General features: G+C 41.2%; 1 protein-coding gene across 1 annotated transcript in view; it reads right to left on the reverse strand.

The window, feature by feature from the left end:
• Window positions 1-13360, reverse strand: part of olfml2a (olfactomedin-like 2A) — a 42933-nt gene extending 29573 nt beyond the window's left edge. The window contains exon 1 of the mRNA XM_079689554.1: window positions 13100-13360. Coding sequence (XP_079545680.1) covers window positions 13100-13168 — 69 coding nt within the window. The 5' untranslated portion in view covers window positions 13169-13360. The remainder of the gene's footprint in view (window positions 1-13099) is intronic.
• Window positions 13361-18569: the final 5209 nt, after the last annotated feature.

The raw sequence follows: 18569 nt of genomic DNA on the forward strand, positions 1-18569 counted from the left end.
GTAAGAATTAAACAGACCAAATTGGATATCAATGACATTGATTGCATGTATCCAAACTCATAACATGTCACTCCATTAGGCTAAAACTCTGCTGGACTTCAAATCAATTTTTATTGGAGGGAAACAAAAGCAAGGGAGATCTTGAAAGTAGCCACAAGCTTCCTGTTGCATGATAGCAGGTGTGACAAAAAGGAGAGCCTCATAGAACAACATCACAGTCGCATAACCAGCTGGCTTTTGCTGCCGTGGATGATGACAGAGCTTTGGCAGGCCATGCTCATGACTTCATAAATAAACAGGAAGCAATGCATGGCAGCCTGAGCAGACATTCCACATTCACCCTGTGAGACAATTGCAAGCTAGTGTTACAGGCTTGGCCTGTCACTTTAAGAGTAGCAGCCGCAAGGGGTTGTGGGTTTTGGAGTCTCTCTGTGTGTAAAATGTGATGGCCAAGGCGAAGTGCAGAGTTTTGGAGAGAGAGACGAAAGTATAGAGAAAGTGGTCAGAAAAGGAATAGTATCTAGTCTGTATGTATGCAATACAGTGTCAATATAGCTGAAGAACTTGAATAAACGGAGGTTCTTCCCAGGGCACCCGAACGCCTCGTTTCCATCCTTTTTCCCCTCGAAATGTCTGGGCAGCTGGTTACCGGCTGACAACGAGCCAAGTCAGAAACCACCAGTGTGTATTCGAAACTACGGTTTCGTTGCCGAGATACCGTTAGTAAAAAGGTAACATTGGGGGCACGTCCAATATTTTTTTTTTTCTACGGGGGAGAAGAGTGGAATGGATTTAATGGCAGTGTTCGGAGCTAACGCTAATGCTAATCACAGACTGAGAAAAGCTGATGGAGCTAACGGAAAAAGCCCACTGAAAAGCTCTAATCCATTCTTGGTGAATATTGATGAGGCTGGTCAAAGTAAGGTGGACATGTTTGACCGGACAATTATGGATTATATTGGATATGGGGACTGCACCAACCCCTTTCTTACTAGCACGGAGCTAACGCTAGGGTTTTCAATGTTGGAGGCAGTTCCTCATGTTTGTCTGGAAGTCTTCTCATCAAGGCTCTATATAATATATCAGCAATGTTTCAGGCTTATCAATTAACAACAGGAGGGGTCACAGACATAAGACCAGCTGTTAAATAAAGCTCTTCTGACCTTAGCTGTCATGTGGGTATATATTAAAGCTGCCCATTATGGGCACAATCAATTTTCACCCATTTATTAATCATATGTTTTAAATTTGAGTGTTTCCTATCCCCTAAACCTCCAGGGATGTACACAGTTTAATACTGGCAACTTCTTATTATGGGAAATATGAAAACATCTTTTAAAACTACAACTCCCAGTAGAGACGTGCCATAGATAGAGAACATGTTGCGAAACACAATAGCCAGCATGTGTAGTTCTGGGGACGGAGGGGGGGACGGGGTGGACCCGTTCAAATCCAGTTTGGAACAGTCTGCCGTGGTTCCATCCCATTTCAAAGTGCTGTTCGGCGATCGGCGTAACCCTCGGAGCACACTCTCCAATCACAGAGCTTGAGGACTATCACGGGGTTTGTCAAGCGAAGCGGAGAGAATACTTACTTCCGGGTGTAATATTCTGTAAAGCAAATGAGCTACTCCGACCCTCGGTCCTGACGGACTCCAACTTGTGTTTATTAATCAAACAAATAAATAAAAACAAGGATAATTATGTGTTATTGTTGAGTAAATGTAGAATTGCACAGGAGAAAATAACGTATCTATTGTGGTGATTGACATTATTCACCCACGGATCTATGGGTTAGGGTATTGTTCTTTTGATATATTTATTTTAATGTCACCTTATACATATTCGTGTGTGTTAAATTTGAAGGGACAAAGTACATTTTTCCTCTTTTAAATATAGCGCAATAGTCTTTTCTTCCACTTTTATGTGTAATCAAAAGGGTGGTTTTTTGGCTATCTGTGGTTAGGCATAATACAAATGATCTTTGACATCTGCTTTGCAGTTCCCAGAATATCAGGAGAGTGTTAGGGTCTCTCTGTTAATCTTCCACGGTTTTTGCAATTAACAGGGGAATTCCCAGATACATTTTCAGATATAAGGCAGTTAAAGTCTTGTAGAATTAATGATTTATCTCCTACAGACCCCAAAAGAGGCCTTGAGAATTGAGTCAAACAGTTACCGAGGCCATAGTCCTTTGTTCTCATTTTTAAATGTATTCATTCTAAAGTAAGCTGACTTTGGGGTGAAGGGAAGTTCAGGGAAGGCCTTAGGCCATGGGAACAGTTAAGCTTTGTTATTTACCTAATCCTAAAGATGTCATGGGACGATGGCGTTTGGATATTTACAAATATGGCTTTCATAGAGAAAAACAGGTGACTGTTGTGTGATAAGATACATGATAGGATGTGTGTGTGTGTTGAAGATGTTTAGGGGGAATGAGTATGTGTCCTGTCAAAGAGTCCTCTGTCATGACTCCAAATCATTGATTGGGGGATCTGCCTAAGGGCAGAGGGACAAACACACACCCACACGCGCACAGAAGCAACAGATGGAATCAACAAACTGTTGACTCACTGCTTGGGGTCTCGCCCAGAAGTCAAACCGACCAATGGAACACTGCCAACTCATTGGCTAGCTCGCTCAGAAGTGAACTCGCCAATAACAAAGAGCTAGGGAAGGGCAAGCGATAAAACTCCTCCCCACCTGTGTATAAATGTTGTGATCATTTTGAAGATCGGCGCTCTTGTTTCTGACTGGCTGTCGTGGTACGTATATCACACGGTGGTAGAACCTGAGCCCGGAGTACTCTGCAGAGTGCTTCGTGATTGGGTGATGTATTGTTTGTTTTTACCATTAAAACAGATTATTGTTTAACCCTTATCCTGGTGCTTTGACTTTTCCTTCTTTTAAAACAAACTCATAGAGTAAGGTGACCAGATTTTCCAAATTAAAACCGGGGACATTTTGAGTTTTGCGGTCAAAATCTCATTAACATATCCAATTTTCTTCACTGTTAAAGAAAAAAGGGGGACAATTCTGGTTCAATGTAATTTAAACATTTTAACTGTTGGATACAAACAGGACGATAGCTCATATATGAGACTTCAAAGGTCTTTTATTTTGAAACTGTACATCAGATTGTCCAGATTCTCTCTGAGTGACTAGATGGGGTGTCCTGCTATCACCCTGAAGTGAAATAAGTCTTTGATACTGGATAGTTTTTGTTTTATTCTTAACTAAAAATAGAGGGATGATAGCTCGTATATAAGACTACAAAGGTATTTTATATTGATTCTCTACATCAGATTGTCCTGATTCTCTCTGAGTGACTAGATGGGGTGTTCTGCTATCACCCTTGACTGAAATAAGTCTTTGATAATTTGACAGTTTTTTATTTATCCTTGTATAAAAAAAGAAGGACGATCGCCCATACATGAGACTTCAAAAGTATTTTATTTTGAAACTCTAAATCAGAATTAGATGGGGTGTCCTGCTATCACCCTGAAGTGAAATAAGTCTTTGATTGACTTCGAATGACTCTTTGATTATGGACAGTTTCCATTAAATAATAATCAAAATATGAATGGACAATAGATCTACATTTGAGATTTTAAACAGCATACATTTTAAATTGTGCTTCAGAAAGTAATGTTATTTTAGGAGTGTTGTAAGATGGTGTCAACATCAATTGAAATTAGTCACCCAGTGGAAATGTTAGATATGTCTTCATAACTGTATCCTACATTTTACATTCACTCAGTTATAATGTGGTAGTTATACGTAGTTTGTTTTAAATTATTATTGATCACATTATATAGCACATATTTCTTAATTTAAGCTCCAGTATATATGAATATGTTTGGTGTGTTTTTTAGGTATATTTGTTATTGACCGAGTAAACACTTATTTTGAAGGCAGTTTTTAAAGGCCTCTACCGTAAAGCATAGGATATTCGCGCACCGCAATACAACGTGGGGGCTGGCTTGACTGTGTTTTCCGAAGTGGGGGCTGGCTTGATCACAGTCTGTAGTGTTTACCCAGTGTTTCCTGACATGAAACGTCTTATTTCACCTTGCTATGTGTTTTTAAGGTATATTAAAAAACGGGGACATTTCCGGGGACAGTTTCAACCGGGGACAGGCCAATACAAACGGGGACTGTCCCCGGAAAACGGGGACGTCTGGTCACCCTATCATAGAGGAACGCGCGAAGCAGAGATTCTGCCTCAACATTCTGCACGGACCTTTTAGTGAGCCGGACTTCCTGTCTCCGCCAGTCTGTTTTTGAGATGCTAAATAAAAGTCTAGCTTGTACCTTTGATACCCCGCCTCCGACTCCCATCTCTCGGCACCACACTATGCCATAGTTGCGGATTTTGTTAAACTAATACGTTTGCGCTGTGGACCAACATTGACGGGGAAGGGGGTAGGGTAGAAATAAAGATAACACCATTTTACACAACATAACAGAAATAATATCGATAGCAGCGTCCCTAGCAACCACCTTGGTAACAATGAAAACGTTGTATAGACACAATTTCCTGAAGTAATCTTCGTAATAACTAGCAAACTAAAGATCATGTACATCCACTGCACACATAATCTGAAATAACAACTCATATTTCTCGCATCAAATGACATCAAAACGCATTTTAATGGCCAAACTAAATTTAAAATAGGCATTTTACACCGAGAATAAAACGAAGTTCGGCCATGTTTTTTTTTTCTGCAGGGAGAAATGTGAAGATCACGTGACATAGACAACCGGCCATTCGAATGAATGGTGAAAAAAAACGTAGGGCTCTTACAATTTCAGAGGCGTTTTGTAGGCATACTACGTCCTACGTTGTGGACCAACGTAGTTATTACACGTTTGTTTGTGAGACTGGGTTGGAGCTGCATGCACTGAGTGTGTGTGTGAGGAAGTCCGTGGATTGGTCAATTTGGACCAATTAGCGGGGGCTCCACGGATAACGGCTCCACGGATTGGTCCATTTGGTTCCGGGTAACGCATGACATCATGAGTTACCCGGAAGAATCAATGGACAGTGACGTATCTCCAACAAGAAGTTTTGGGGAGGTATTTTCTGTGTTAGAGTTTTACTCGCTACAGGGTGTACTTTGAGGGTTTTGACTCTGCAGACCGTTTACATGCAGAAAAACCTTCATAACACACAAGGGGACGGGTAATAACCGGAAAAGCATGACATGGGAACTTCAACCAAATCTCTCTCAGAGGGGTGTGGGGAGGGGCTCCTTATTTTCATCTAAAGTAACAGACAGAGAATCAGCACTTTGGAAACAGGGCTGAAACAGAGGGGATTATGGGACGCTGCAATGATCTGTTTGGTGTTTCAGCCAATCAGAGACAGTCTCTGTATATATCTGAGACCTTTGATATATTGATGAAAAACAGTATAATAGGGGACCTTTAAGGCAATGTATCAGCGTCTCACGGCTCCTTCCGGTTCAACAACCATTTTCAAAAATGCAGTCTAGTCCCCAACACCTGGAAATATTCTCTTATATGTACGATCAGTGGAGCTCCCCTTTAAAGCCTCCCTGTAATAAAATCTTGTTTGACCATTTTGCACCAAAACGGACACTCCGCCCTTTTAAGGTTTCATCTTCTGGATAGTATTTCAATTGTTTGTACCGCAGGACATTTTATTTGACAAAGGCTCAATTGACTGAAAATACAAGACTCTGATGTATGACTATACTGCATGTTGAATGTCCATGTTCTCAAAGCTTTTATAGTACTAAAGTATCTCACGATACATTGTACTTTAATTGCACTATTCACAGTACTGCTTGAGGTTCTCCCTGCCATCACTCATGTGTTCAGCATGTGTGTTGTTTTGGAGTAGAAACGGATGGATCATGTGTTGGAGGAGGTTTAGACTGTCATCTCTCCCTGCTGAGATTTAGGACAGATCATGACAGAGATTCTTCATCGATGATCAGTGTTCCTGTCCTTATGTGACTGAAGTTAGTTGCAGTACTCTCAGCATATGAAGAAAACATTTGTGGAAACTCTGGTGAAAGATTTACTGAGAACGCATGTGATGAAAATAATCAACCTTATAAACCAAACTCTTGCATTGTCATCTCTCTAAATTGGTAGAGGTGGAAGTGGTGGGGGCTCATTAGTGAAGGAATGCAGGCTGAGGGATGGGGGAAGATGTGAAGGGGGGTTCTGATATAGGGCAGGACTCCTGTGTGCAGAGCCGGGCCAATCCTGACCCATGTCAAGCGAAAAGGCACCAGGTTGACAAATCCTACAGCCACATGAAAATAGAGTGGATTAGCAGATTAAATGTCTTCAGCAGAGGCTATGCTGCCCTGCTCTAACACAGACTGCTGCATAGAAACTGCTTCAGTTGCTTTAAGTAGAAGAAGTCAGAGAAATTCCATTCAAGTAAAGAAGTTACTAAATAATTGCCATGAAGGCTTTAACTGCAAGAGGAAGATTTTTCAGAGTCATATCATGAACAATCTAAATCACTCTGCCAGTCAGAGCAGCTTCCGCCTCCTCCTGTCAAATCATATGTGCTGATATGCCTAACGGACCATACAACATCTCATGGCGAGCTGACCTACCAGCATGAGACCAGGCAACACAATTAAGAGTGCTAATAATTAAGAGTACAGAGTATTTAACGCATGCTTTGAGCTTTGAGTCTTTGGCTTTGACCTCTCAAGTGCAGTCAAGTTTCAGGTCAAAAATAACACAGCTTAAACATGAACTCATGTCTGCACAATGTGAGTGAAAGAGCTGCAGAGAAGTCTATTAGATCAACCATTGCAGCCTTTAACAACTAACACAGCCTGACAGTGATGAAGTGAACCCCCAATTGTGCTAAAAACACAAGATGTGATACACAATGGCTGGTGTTAGCATCAGAGTCAATGTTTCAGTTGCACTGGCCTGTTGTATCTGCAGGCTTGTTAATATAAACACGGATATCCTCAGTGTTTTGCCAGCTGGGCTGATCACCGGAACTTCTGCAGGTCTCCTGTAGCTTAATGTTCGGCTGCATGTTCAACAAATAATAATGCTCTGATCCCTGTAATGACCTGTGGCAAATTCAACTGTTTTCCCAAAAATGCACCCAAAGGCACCATGAATAGCAATTTAAATCAGTCTTAAGCCAAGCTTGTGATTTTAAAGGTTGGACTATCTCTTTAAAATCCACATCATCCCCTGTCTGAGGCACTTAAGACCAAATCCAGGGTCCACATTCCAGTCCTAAGAGTCCGTCTGATTTTTAATCTAATAAGCAAAGCTAATGATAAACTTACTGTGCCACTGTGAAGATAAACTTAGTACAAAGGGGGGATTCTATGAAGCCTGCAGTCTGGAGATGAAGCATGAGGTCGGCAGACTAGAAACCACCACTCTAACATTAGCATGGGGGTGTTAATTAGCTGAACACAAAGTGTACCAAGCACTCGTTGCTTTTGTGGGTACACATGCGCATTCCTGATGGGCTGTTTGAGCGCTGGACACTGAACTCTTCAGTCCTTACATCGCCTAAGATGCTATATGGCATTACTGTTATATTCTGCTTTACTCATATATTACCAAATGTGAAAGTTCCTCTTCAGCCACAGCGACATTTAAGAACTCTGGGAAAAATTTATACATGATTTTGACACACTTCTACTTATTTCCCATCAATCAAATGATCAGCATGTGTTGAGGCTGAACATCTTCTGAAAGCAAACAAACACACAAATCAAGCTGTCAATATGGTGCCTTAATAAAACCCACATGCTATAAAAATCCATTCACAGGCACAAAGAGACACTTTCCTAATTAGTAATGTGTGTCTGGTGACCTCAACAATGAATGGAATGATAGATGTTCCCAATGTGTTTTCCCCCTGAGATTTGGTACAGCAGATGTTTTTACGAGATGTTAAAAAGCTGCAGAGTTTACTCACTGAAAGATACTGTACTCCGCTAATTGCGCAGATAAAAACATTCATTATTAAACATTTTCGGCCAAAAGGTCTGTGTTCAGTCTTTGTAGCTGCTGGTGGTATGGTTTGTATTCATCATACTAATACAAACACACAAGTCCTCTCGCAGCACGAAAGCCAATAATGTTATATCCTCGGAAAATATTTCTTTAAGATTAGTTAAGGCTTGTAGTTAAGGTAAAAAAAAAGTCTATGATGGGACGCAAGCTCCCCCAATACTCCTCACACCCTTACTCACCGCGGTGCTGCATATAGATTACACAACTTCCTGCATTGACACAGCATGTTGGAATGTTCTGAGTATTGAAGAGACCCATTTGCATGAGTTTATAGGTGTTCACTGTATGTGCACAACATGTATTTGAGTTTTTTTTCACGTATCTCTGTGTCCTCGGTTTATGCATCCATGTGTGTGAGAAAACAAAAGGACACACAACCATAAAAGGTTACGGTCCGCAGGGAGAGATTTCCTGATCACATGACCCCAACTCCGTGAGGGTATAGGGGCCGGAGAAAAAAGAAGGTCAATGATTTGTTAACATGAGCCTGTGATATAAAGAAGGCTTTTTTGTTATGGCTTGTGATAACATTATTGGGGACATTTGATGGGCATGTACAGTGGGGCAAAAAAGTATTTAGTCAGCCACCAATTGTGCAAGTTCTCCCACTTAAAAAGATGAGAGGCCTGTAATTTTCATCCTAGGTATACCTCAACTATGAGAGACAGAATGAGAAAAAAAAATCCAGAAAATCACATTTTCTGATTTTTAAAGAATCTATTTGCAAATGATGGTGGAAAATAAGTATTTGGTCAATAACAAAAGTTCATCTCAATACTTTGTTATATACCCTTTGTTAGCAATGACAGAGGTCAAACGTTTTCTGTAAGTCTTCACAAGGTTTTCAAACACTGTTGCTGGTATTTTGGCCCATTCCTCCATGCAGATCTCCTCTCGAGCAGTGATGTTTTGGGGCTGTCGCTGGGCAACACGGACTTTCAACTCCCTCCAAAGATTTTCTATGGGGTTGAGATCTGGAGACTGGCTAGGCCACTCCAGGACCTTGAGATGCTTCTTACGAAGCCACTCCTTCGTTGCCCGGGCGGTGTGTTTGGGATCATTGTCATGCTGAAAGACCCAGCCACGTTTCATCTTCAATGCCCTTGCTGATGGAAGGAGGTTGTCACTCAAAATCTCACGATACATGGCCCCATTCATTCTTTCCTTTACACGGATAAGCCGTCCTGGTCCCTTTGCAGAACAACAGCCCCAAAGCATGATGTTTCCACCCCCATGTTTCACAGTAGGTATGGTGTTCTTTGGATGCAACTCAGCATTCTTTCTCCTCCAAACATGTCTAGTTGAGTTTTTACCAAAAAGTTCTATTTTGGTTTCATCTGACCATATGCCATTCTCCCAATCCTCTTCTGGGTCATCTAAATGCTCTCTAGTAAACTTCAGACGGGCCTGGACATGTACTGGCTTAAGCAGGGGGACACGTCTGGCACTGCAGGATTTGAGTCCCTGGCGGCGTAGTGTGTTACTGATTGTAGCCTTTACTTTGGTCCCAGCTCTCTGCAGGTCATTGACTAGGTCCCCCCGTGTGGTTCTGGGATTTTTGCTCACCGTTCTTGTGATCATTTTGACCCCACGGGGTGAGATCTTGCGTGGAGCCCCAGATCGAGGGAGATTATCAGTGGTCTTGTATGTCTTCCATTTTCTAATAATTGCTCCCACAGTTGATTTCTTCACACCAAGCTGCTTACCTATTGCAGATTCAGTCTTCCCAGCCTGGTGCAGGTCTACAATTGTGTTTCTGGTGTCCTTTGACAGCTCTTTGGTCTTGGCCATAGTGGAGTTTGGAGTGTGACTGTTTGAGGTTGTGGACAGGTGTCTTTTATACTGATAACGAGTTCAAACAGGTGCCATTAATACAGTTAACAAGTGGAGGACAGAGGAGGCTCTTAAAGAAGAAGTTACAGGTCTGTGAGAGCCAGAAATCTTGTTTATTTGTAGGTGACCAAATACTTATTTTACACCATCATTTGCAAATAAATTCTTATAAAATCAGACAATGTGAATTTCTGGATTTGTTTTCTCATTCTGTCTCTCATAGTTGAGGTATACCTAAGATGAAAATTACAGGCCTCTCATCTTTTTAAGTGGGAGAACTTGCACAATTGGTGGCTGACTAAATACTTTTTTGCCCCACTGTACATGCACTTATACTTTTCTATGGCTTGCACTGTTCAAAAAGTGCAGCTTTTTAAAAAAAATATTATTATACAGTACACTTGTGGTTTTGGCATCCTATAATCGATGAAATGGTGGGTCTTTTAATTATTTAATTTAAAGTTAATGGAACCGTCCAAGTCATCCCCACAATCTATGGACAGCCTAAAATCTAACAATCAGTTTCACCGTTATGTGCCAAAGCCATGCAGGGGACATCAGAGCTGCGCGGGGGGGGGGGGGGGGGGGCACCCGGGACCTGCGGTTCACACTGATACCAGGTCAAGATAGACTCATACCTGAGGTATGAGTCTCTCTTTTACATTACATTACATTGCATTTAGCTGACGCTTTTATCCAAAGCGACTTACAATAAGTGCATTCGACCAGGAAGATACAACCTTTAAGAAAACAGAATCATATAAGTACATCAGGTTTCATAGAGCCAAACATTTCAAGTGCTACTCAACTAGCATTTAGAAAGCCAGCCCTTTATTAGTATATAAGTGCTTTGTTAGTAATTCTATCGCTCGAAGTGGAGTCTAAAGAGATGAGTTTTCAGTTTGCGTCGGAAGATGTGTAAGCTATCTGCTGTCCTGATTTCAATGGGGAGCTCATTCCACCATTTTGGAGCCAGGATAGCAAACCCACGTGTTTTTGCTGACGGGAACTTGGGTCCCCCTCGCAGTGCGGGTGCAGCGAGCTGTTTGGCTGATGCAGAGCGGAGTGCACGTGCTGGGGTGTACGGTTTAACCATGTCCTGGATGTAGGACATCTCTCTTATTTCCAACAGCTTTCAGCTCTGTTTGAACCACTAACAGAAACTCCACTCTCTGCAGAACGATAATGTTTACTCTTCATCAAGCCCCATGTGACAACTGCAACACTAGAACCCCCAGGGGTCGCTGTATACCTAAAACCGCCAATGGGTAAAATGTACCCGCCATTACAATGCAATAATTTTCAAGGTACAATGTTCTTTTATTTATCATACTAGAACACAGGGTTAACAGTGAGTTTTGATCGCACAGTGATGAAACTTAACCAATAGAATATGCATATAAAAGATCGCTACCGTGAGTTATGTGCACAGTGTCTCTCTATCTCTCTCTCTAATATCCATCTATAACTATCTATAACTATCTATCTCGCTCTCTCTCTCTCTCTATCTATAAGGAACCGCAGTAAACAACAGGCGTTACTATAGCAACATGTCATGTTTATGTTTTCACGCGAGATCAGTAGCGTGAGAAAACACAAGGTAAATATTACCCGCTGGCGCTGATGGGTATAAATGGCGACACACTTTCAGGAAAACTGGGAGACTTGAATATTTTATTGAAAAAAAGTTTGATACAATCAAGAAACAGCTGCGGGTAAAATGTACCTGTTGGCGGTTCTAGTGTTAAGTATAGTCGGCATAACATGGCATGGGAAAATATTGTTTTGTTAAAATTGTAACAATCATATGGCAACCAGGCTTCCTCCAGCAGCTGTAGGTGAATATAATCATAGAGCCCTGTCTCACTGAGTCTGCTGTGCTCTTCTTTCCACCAGCACCCAGCTGACCTTGCAGTGCACCGATTGTCCTCTTGTTTGTTTACAATCTCAACATGAAGCAGGTGCACACGTTGGTTCCCACGACACCTTCTGCTGCCCTTCATTTCCTCTTCTAAGCAGGCTTTGTTTCACATAAATGCCAGTGCCACCCGTCTGGCTACAGAGAATATGACTGAGCATCTTCAGTGGCCAGAAGACAGGAGCTGTGAGACACACATTGTTGCATGATAAATAATGGTGTAGTGAGGACGGACCCTAAATCCTTTGGCTGCCTTTGCTAAACTCTCCACCTGACCTGCTTCTCTCACATCATTATGTAAAGTAGGCAACAACGGGGCCTGGATAGACGACCAACACTGATGTTAGTGTTCAGGGCATGCTCACTTCCTCCAAATTATGCTGGATGGGCTTCAGCCATTTTTACATTTTCAGATGTATTTATACGGCTTGTGAGCATATTCATGTTAAAACCAAAAAGTGACAAATATGAACACAAAGTTTGAAGAACACTATTGCCTAAACTATAATTGTAATCTGGTTCATTGAGGTCTCCCTTTATGGAAACAAAGGGGACTGCACCAAACCACACACTGTTGTGGTAACAACTTTCACTACAACCAGCCCAACCTCACACTGCCTCTATCACTGTTGTAATTAATACTGCTGCTGCAACTATGAAGTCATTTGGAGGGTTAATTCTGACAGAGCTGCTGATTGGGCCTCTGATTGTATCCAGAGCATCAACTGTTGACAGTCACACACCATATGCAACAGCCTCTTGTTTTTTATTTATATGTACTGTACATGTATTTATCCATTGGCAGTGTGTGTCTCTGTGTGTGTGTGTGTGTGTGTGTGTGTGTGTATGTGTGTGTGTGTGTGTGTGTGAGAGTGTCTGTGTGTGTGTTTGTGTAGTTGGATTAGGCTGAGGGAGAGTCCAGCAGCTGTACAAACAGCTCACACAGATATTACTGTTACCCCACTGAGTGCCATCCCTCCTCCCCCGCTGCTGGCAGACTGGAGGGATCGTTACATTAAACTATTGTCGTCACACCAAAGCCCTCAATGGGAGAAATATGACACATAGCCTAAACCAAGCTTTAGACAGAAACATACAGGTCTGGCTACAGGGAAGTGTTGGTCAAGTCTCGTATTTCTCTGGAAGAGGCACCGACATGGTGGGATAGATATGATAGGATCTTTGGATACCCGTGTTGATTCTGAGCAACCCCTGTTTCAATACATTTATACAATGAAATAAAGCTAAAATAAATTATAAGAACACTTATACTAATCCTCTTCCGTTTTATGTATTTTCTTACCTTGCTCTGTGCAGACGCATCCTTACACAAAACCAACAGACAGGCAAACAAGTTGGTGTATCTCCACATTTTCTCCCCTGAGTGTTTGCGTTCACAAATCCAAAGCGACAGTCACTGCTTTCAGTCCATATGGTAAATGAGTGCGCCTAGTTTATCTCCATTTCCTTTTCACCAGGGAGGATGATATATAATGAGTCCGCCTGCCTGTGTGTAGCCTGTGGATGTGAGTGTGTGTGCTGAGGAGTGCGCTCTGACTTCACCGCGCGCTCCGTTTTCAGCCTGGCGCGCAGCGCCATCTGTCATCCGCTGTCCTGAGGGGAGGGGTCTCCACAGCAGGGGATGCGTCTGCAGCCAGGGATTGCATCATAATAATAATAATAATAATAATAATAATAAACAACATTTGTATTATTACTTATAATAATAATTATGATAATGATAATAATAATTATAATAATGATAATAATAATAGAGAATGTAAAACTTTGTATCTGACGTTTTATTGATCCTTTTTTAAATGATTTCTTTATTCTGCAGTTTCAGTTTTAATGCAAGGATTGCTCCTTCCTAAAGATCAATGAGAAGAAAATAAATACTTTTAAATTAAAAATCTCAATATAACACGGAAGAGCTATAACACAACTCAAAATTGCTCTTGAATCTCAGAATAATATATATGATATGTTTTATAATGATTGTTTTATAATGATTGATCATTCATAATAATGAAACACAATACCTCACTCGGATCCATCAAGCAGTCACCTGGTGCTCAGAAAACAACCTCCTACTTAACACAGCAAAAACCCAAGAAATAATCATCGACTTCAGGCGAAAGTCACAGCCCAAATCACCTCTATCTATCTCCGGCAAACTAATTTCCACCACAGAATCACTCAAATTTCTTGGCACTCACATAAGCAATAACCTCAAATGGAACACCAACACAGACCACATCTACAAAAAAGCCGACCAAAGGCTATTCTTTCTGCGGCAGCTCAAGAAATACAGAGTGAGGAAACATCTCCTAATCCAGTTCTACACAGCCGTCATCCAAAGCATCCTCACATCATCCATCACAGTGTGGTACAGCAGTTCAGACACCCACTCCCAGAATAAACTTCAACGTATCGTCAATAAAGCATCAAAAATCACCTGCAGTCCCCTTCCATCACTCGAATCACTTCACCACCAACAAACTGTCACAAGGGCAAAGAAAATCATTTCTGACCCCTCCCACCCAGCTCACCATGTCTTCCACCTTCTGCCCTCATGGAGGCACTACAGGTCACTGTCCACCAAAACCGCCCGCTTGAAAAACAGCTTCTTCCCCTTTGCAATACGGACACTAAATGGACTCTAAATAACCCCAATGAACAATCAAAATCAATCAACCCTTGAACTTTATGTATATATGTCAGATGTATGTATTTGCCCTGTGCTGTGTTTTGTACTTTTTATTGTCTGTTTATTGTATGTTGAATTGTATGGAACAAGTTGTAATAATCTGCACTGAAGACGAATTCCACCAGCTTGGATGTGTGGTCATTAAAGATTATAATCTAATCTAATTAAAGTGTTCTCAAAGCTGGTAAAGGTGCAGCTAGTTTGAATGACTTTGTATACTGCAGGGTAGCTTGTGAATTTACTCCAGGTGGAACTAAAGTCTGATTTAACACTTGATTATATTTCACATCATTCATCCACATCCGTAAAGTAACTAAAGGGATTAAATACATTTAGTGGCGTAAACGTACACCATTTACCTCTGAATTCTAGTGGAGTAGAATTTAAATACTTTTAACACCTTAAAAATGGTACTCAACACTCTCTTGCGTTTCGGGTCAAAAGTGACCGAATTACTTTTATTTTAATCATAAATATTGTGTTTTTCATCCAATTGCCTCAATACCTTATTTTATCCTTCACACTAGGCCTCTAAACATATACACTTGATGATCACCACTTGCTTTACATTTTGAGTGATTTATTCAACAGTGAAACACCCTTGATGTTTTCGGTCAGATTTGACCGCCATATAAAAAATGAATGGGTATGAGTGTATTATGTTCATCCTGCAGATAGAAAACACACACACACACACACACACACACACACACACACACACACACACACACACACACACACACACACACACACACACACACACACACACACACACACCTCTCCCTTTCTTGTGCTGTATGATACAATGTATCATCTCACAGGTGCGAGCTCTGTGCCCCTAGGCCTAGAGAAACACAAACCTCTCACTTTCTCGCGCTAAATGCCCCTCACTTACTGGCTCTCAAGCAGTTATATTTTTGCCTTGCTCACATTTGACTCATTGACACAATGAGCAGGCGACGTATTAGGCTATTTTCTGTAAGAGGGGCTCTGGACACATTTTTGAACCAGATGAAGAGGAGATTGAACCAGATGAAGAGGAGATAGAGGAAGATGTCTCAGAAATGGAAGACCACAGCGATCCAGACTATGAGCCTACAACAGACCAGGAAGAGGCCCCTGATGGAGAGGCCCCTGAGATAGAGGCCCCTGAGGGATATATATCTATATCTATATATATATCTTTATATTATTTAATAGTTTAACATTTATTTTCTTGCTGTTTATTATTATTATCATTTATTTATATGTATTCTTAGTTAGCTTCATAAGTTAAATTAGTTTCTATGCTTTTATTTTGAAGGCATGTTTTGGGCACCGGGTGATTAGAGCAAAAAATTATTTTAAAAAATTGATTAATTTTTTTATAATTTTTTTAATTATTATTAATAATAACGTTTATATAGACATTTTCAGGGGCGGACTAGCCATCTGTATAATTTCCCCGCAACGAGGCTCCCCTTTTGACAATCCACTAGTGCAGTGTTTCTCAAACTTTTTCATACCAAGGACCACTTAACCAATAAAAAACACTCATGGACAACCTAACTCCACAAATATCCAAAAACAATCGGCCTGCTTACTAGTTCCAACATTATATAACAAATTACAGCCTAATAATGACAGCTTAACCTTCTCTATATCACCTCGTTCACACATTAAATCAACAATACAAATTGTATGCATTTAGTTCAAATGCGATTTAAAATCCTCTCAGGTTTTACACCTCTTATTATGAAATGTAGACAACATTTATTATGTAGTATTATTTTAAACACGAGTTTATGTCCGAGCCAACAGACTCACAGATTGTTGGCTACTGAGAGATATGCAAAATACACCGCATGTACGACACAAACCTCCGCTGTGGACTTTCAAAACAAAATACAATAAAACTATGGTCGCAGGCCCAAGTTTAACTCTCTGAGGCCTGCATGGTCTGTCTACAAAACAAAAATGAAAAAAACGTTTATGCAGCCCCAACAACAGCCTCTGATCATCAACAGACTTCATGCAATGCTTCAGATGCATAGATAATAATCTCTATGAGGGAGGCGCTCGTGAATTGTTTTTACGGAAACAGAGGGGTTTTAGGTTGCCATAAGGCTGTTGACGGTCTTATTATAGGCTGCATCCATTAGGTGGTTTTGTGGCACATTTGTAACGCTGTGCCAACTTGGGCAAGCATGCAGGCAAACTTGAGGAGCGCACACAGGGTGGAGTGAGGTTGAGCGATGGAGAGAAAGGGAGAGAGAGAGATTGAGCGAGGCAGATAGCGTGTGCAGCGGTCTGCTTGCGCACAGAGCCGGAGTTTGTGAGAGAGCCGGCTTGAGTCAATTTCTCTTCAAAATATAATTGATTGCCAGCCTCCCTTGTCCCTGGCAAATCAGTTACGTTGGTAACGTAACTGATTTCTTCTAATGTGCCTGCCTGCTTCTGGCGCTGAGTTGCCATATTCCTTTCATGAACCACTTCCTGATATCCATTGTTGCAGATAAATATAAATGATAATAGCCAAACTAACCTAGCAAGAGTAAACTGACAGGCTGCTGTGCCGCATCTCACTCAAAAACCCACACGACTCAACCCAGCGAAAAAACAGTCTCGCGCGCATCCTTTCATTCAGAATTTCATAGCAAAATAAAAAAAATGATATTAAACTAAGCTTTCAACATAGTTTAAAACAAAAATAAATATTAGGACAGAGCCCTACAAATAACAACCATAAACATAATAATAAAACAATTACAATGTTGTATTCAGCCCTGATTAAAACTCCCCCAACCCGTCGACAGGGGATCGCCAGTCTCTGGCACTGTTATTTTGGGGGTCGCGGGCTGAAAAGTTTGGGAACCCCTGGATTAGAGCACCTGGTGTAATTGTATATATTGGAGACAGGCGGGTGGTGGGAGCCAGAGCACTAGTAGGCAAACGTTTTTTTACCAGGGTGTTTCAAGCCAGCAGAAGGAAAGCCATAGGAAAGGCTTAAGGAAAAGGCTTAAGGAAAAGGGATATAGGAAACCTGTTCGTTGTACTTTGTCATCGGAATAAACTGCACAAATGGATAATCTTGTCTGGACCCGGATCATTGCCCTGCGTAAGATCCGCTAACTAGTGCCTCAGCGGCTGTGTTATTTTAAGTTAATTATCTGTTTTATTTCTATCTGATTTTGGCCGCTACAAAGTAAAAAAACCCTGCCGTTAAAGCGGACTTGTTTTTTTAAGTTCTTTTTTGTGTTTTTTTGGATTGCCCGCGTTTGAAGTGGAGTATTGGATTTCACTTTAAAAGACACACCGGGCCCTGGACGGACTTCAACAACGGCACAGGAACATGGGCGGTATGTGCACATTTTCTCCAGTAGCTGTATAGGAAAACGGCCTCACTATTGGAGTGCTGGAGTCATTGTTTCGCCGCATATGAATGAACAGTGGAACAAGTTTAAAGAATACGCACTCTGACGCGCAGGCATGCGCATGCATCAGCGTTTTCTCCTGTGGATTAAAATAACATATGTGGATATTTAAATAACGCCAATCAAAGAAAAATGATGCAAGTCGCCACATCACAGGACAGAAGTGGATCTTCTGACGAGGTAAATCCTAAAGACATTGCACCACACATGTTATGTTTAAAGGACAATGATTCCAGACCAAAGAAAGTATTCAGATTATCATACAGAGCATCTGCAATAATCCAAGTTGAAGCTGATTTAGCAGTCCTTAAAGAACGCATGGCTGCATTGAAAAGGAAGCATGCATTGGAGATCCCAGAGGAGGTGATTAGAAAAGAAAAGGAAAAACTTGCTTTTGACCTAAAACTGTCTGCACTCAATGCCAAACTTGACATACTGAAAATCCACTCGAGGCGTGGATCGAAAGGATCTGTGGAAAATGGTAAACACATATCTGAAAAGATAAAGCTTCCTTCTGCCCCAAACTACAACTGTTTTTCTCTCCAACACAACCATCACTCACAGGATACATGTTCAAGCTTCAATATGAAAATAGAAAATGAGGAAACAAATTCCATAAAGGTGGATGGATCTAGTTTAGTGGGAATGCT

This window comes from Notothenia rossii (assembly GCF_949606895.1).
Source record: "Notothenia rossii genome assembly, chromosome: 6".
NCBI classification, from domain to species: domain Eukaryota; kingdom Metazoa; phylum Chordata; class Actinopteri; order Perciformes; family Nototheniidae; genus Notothenia; species Notothenia rossii.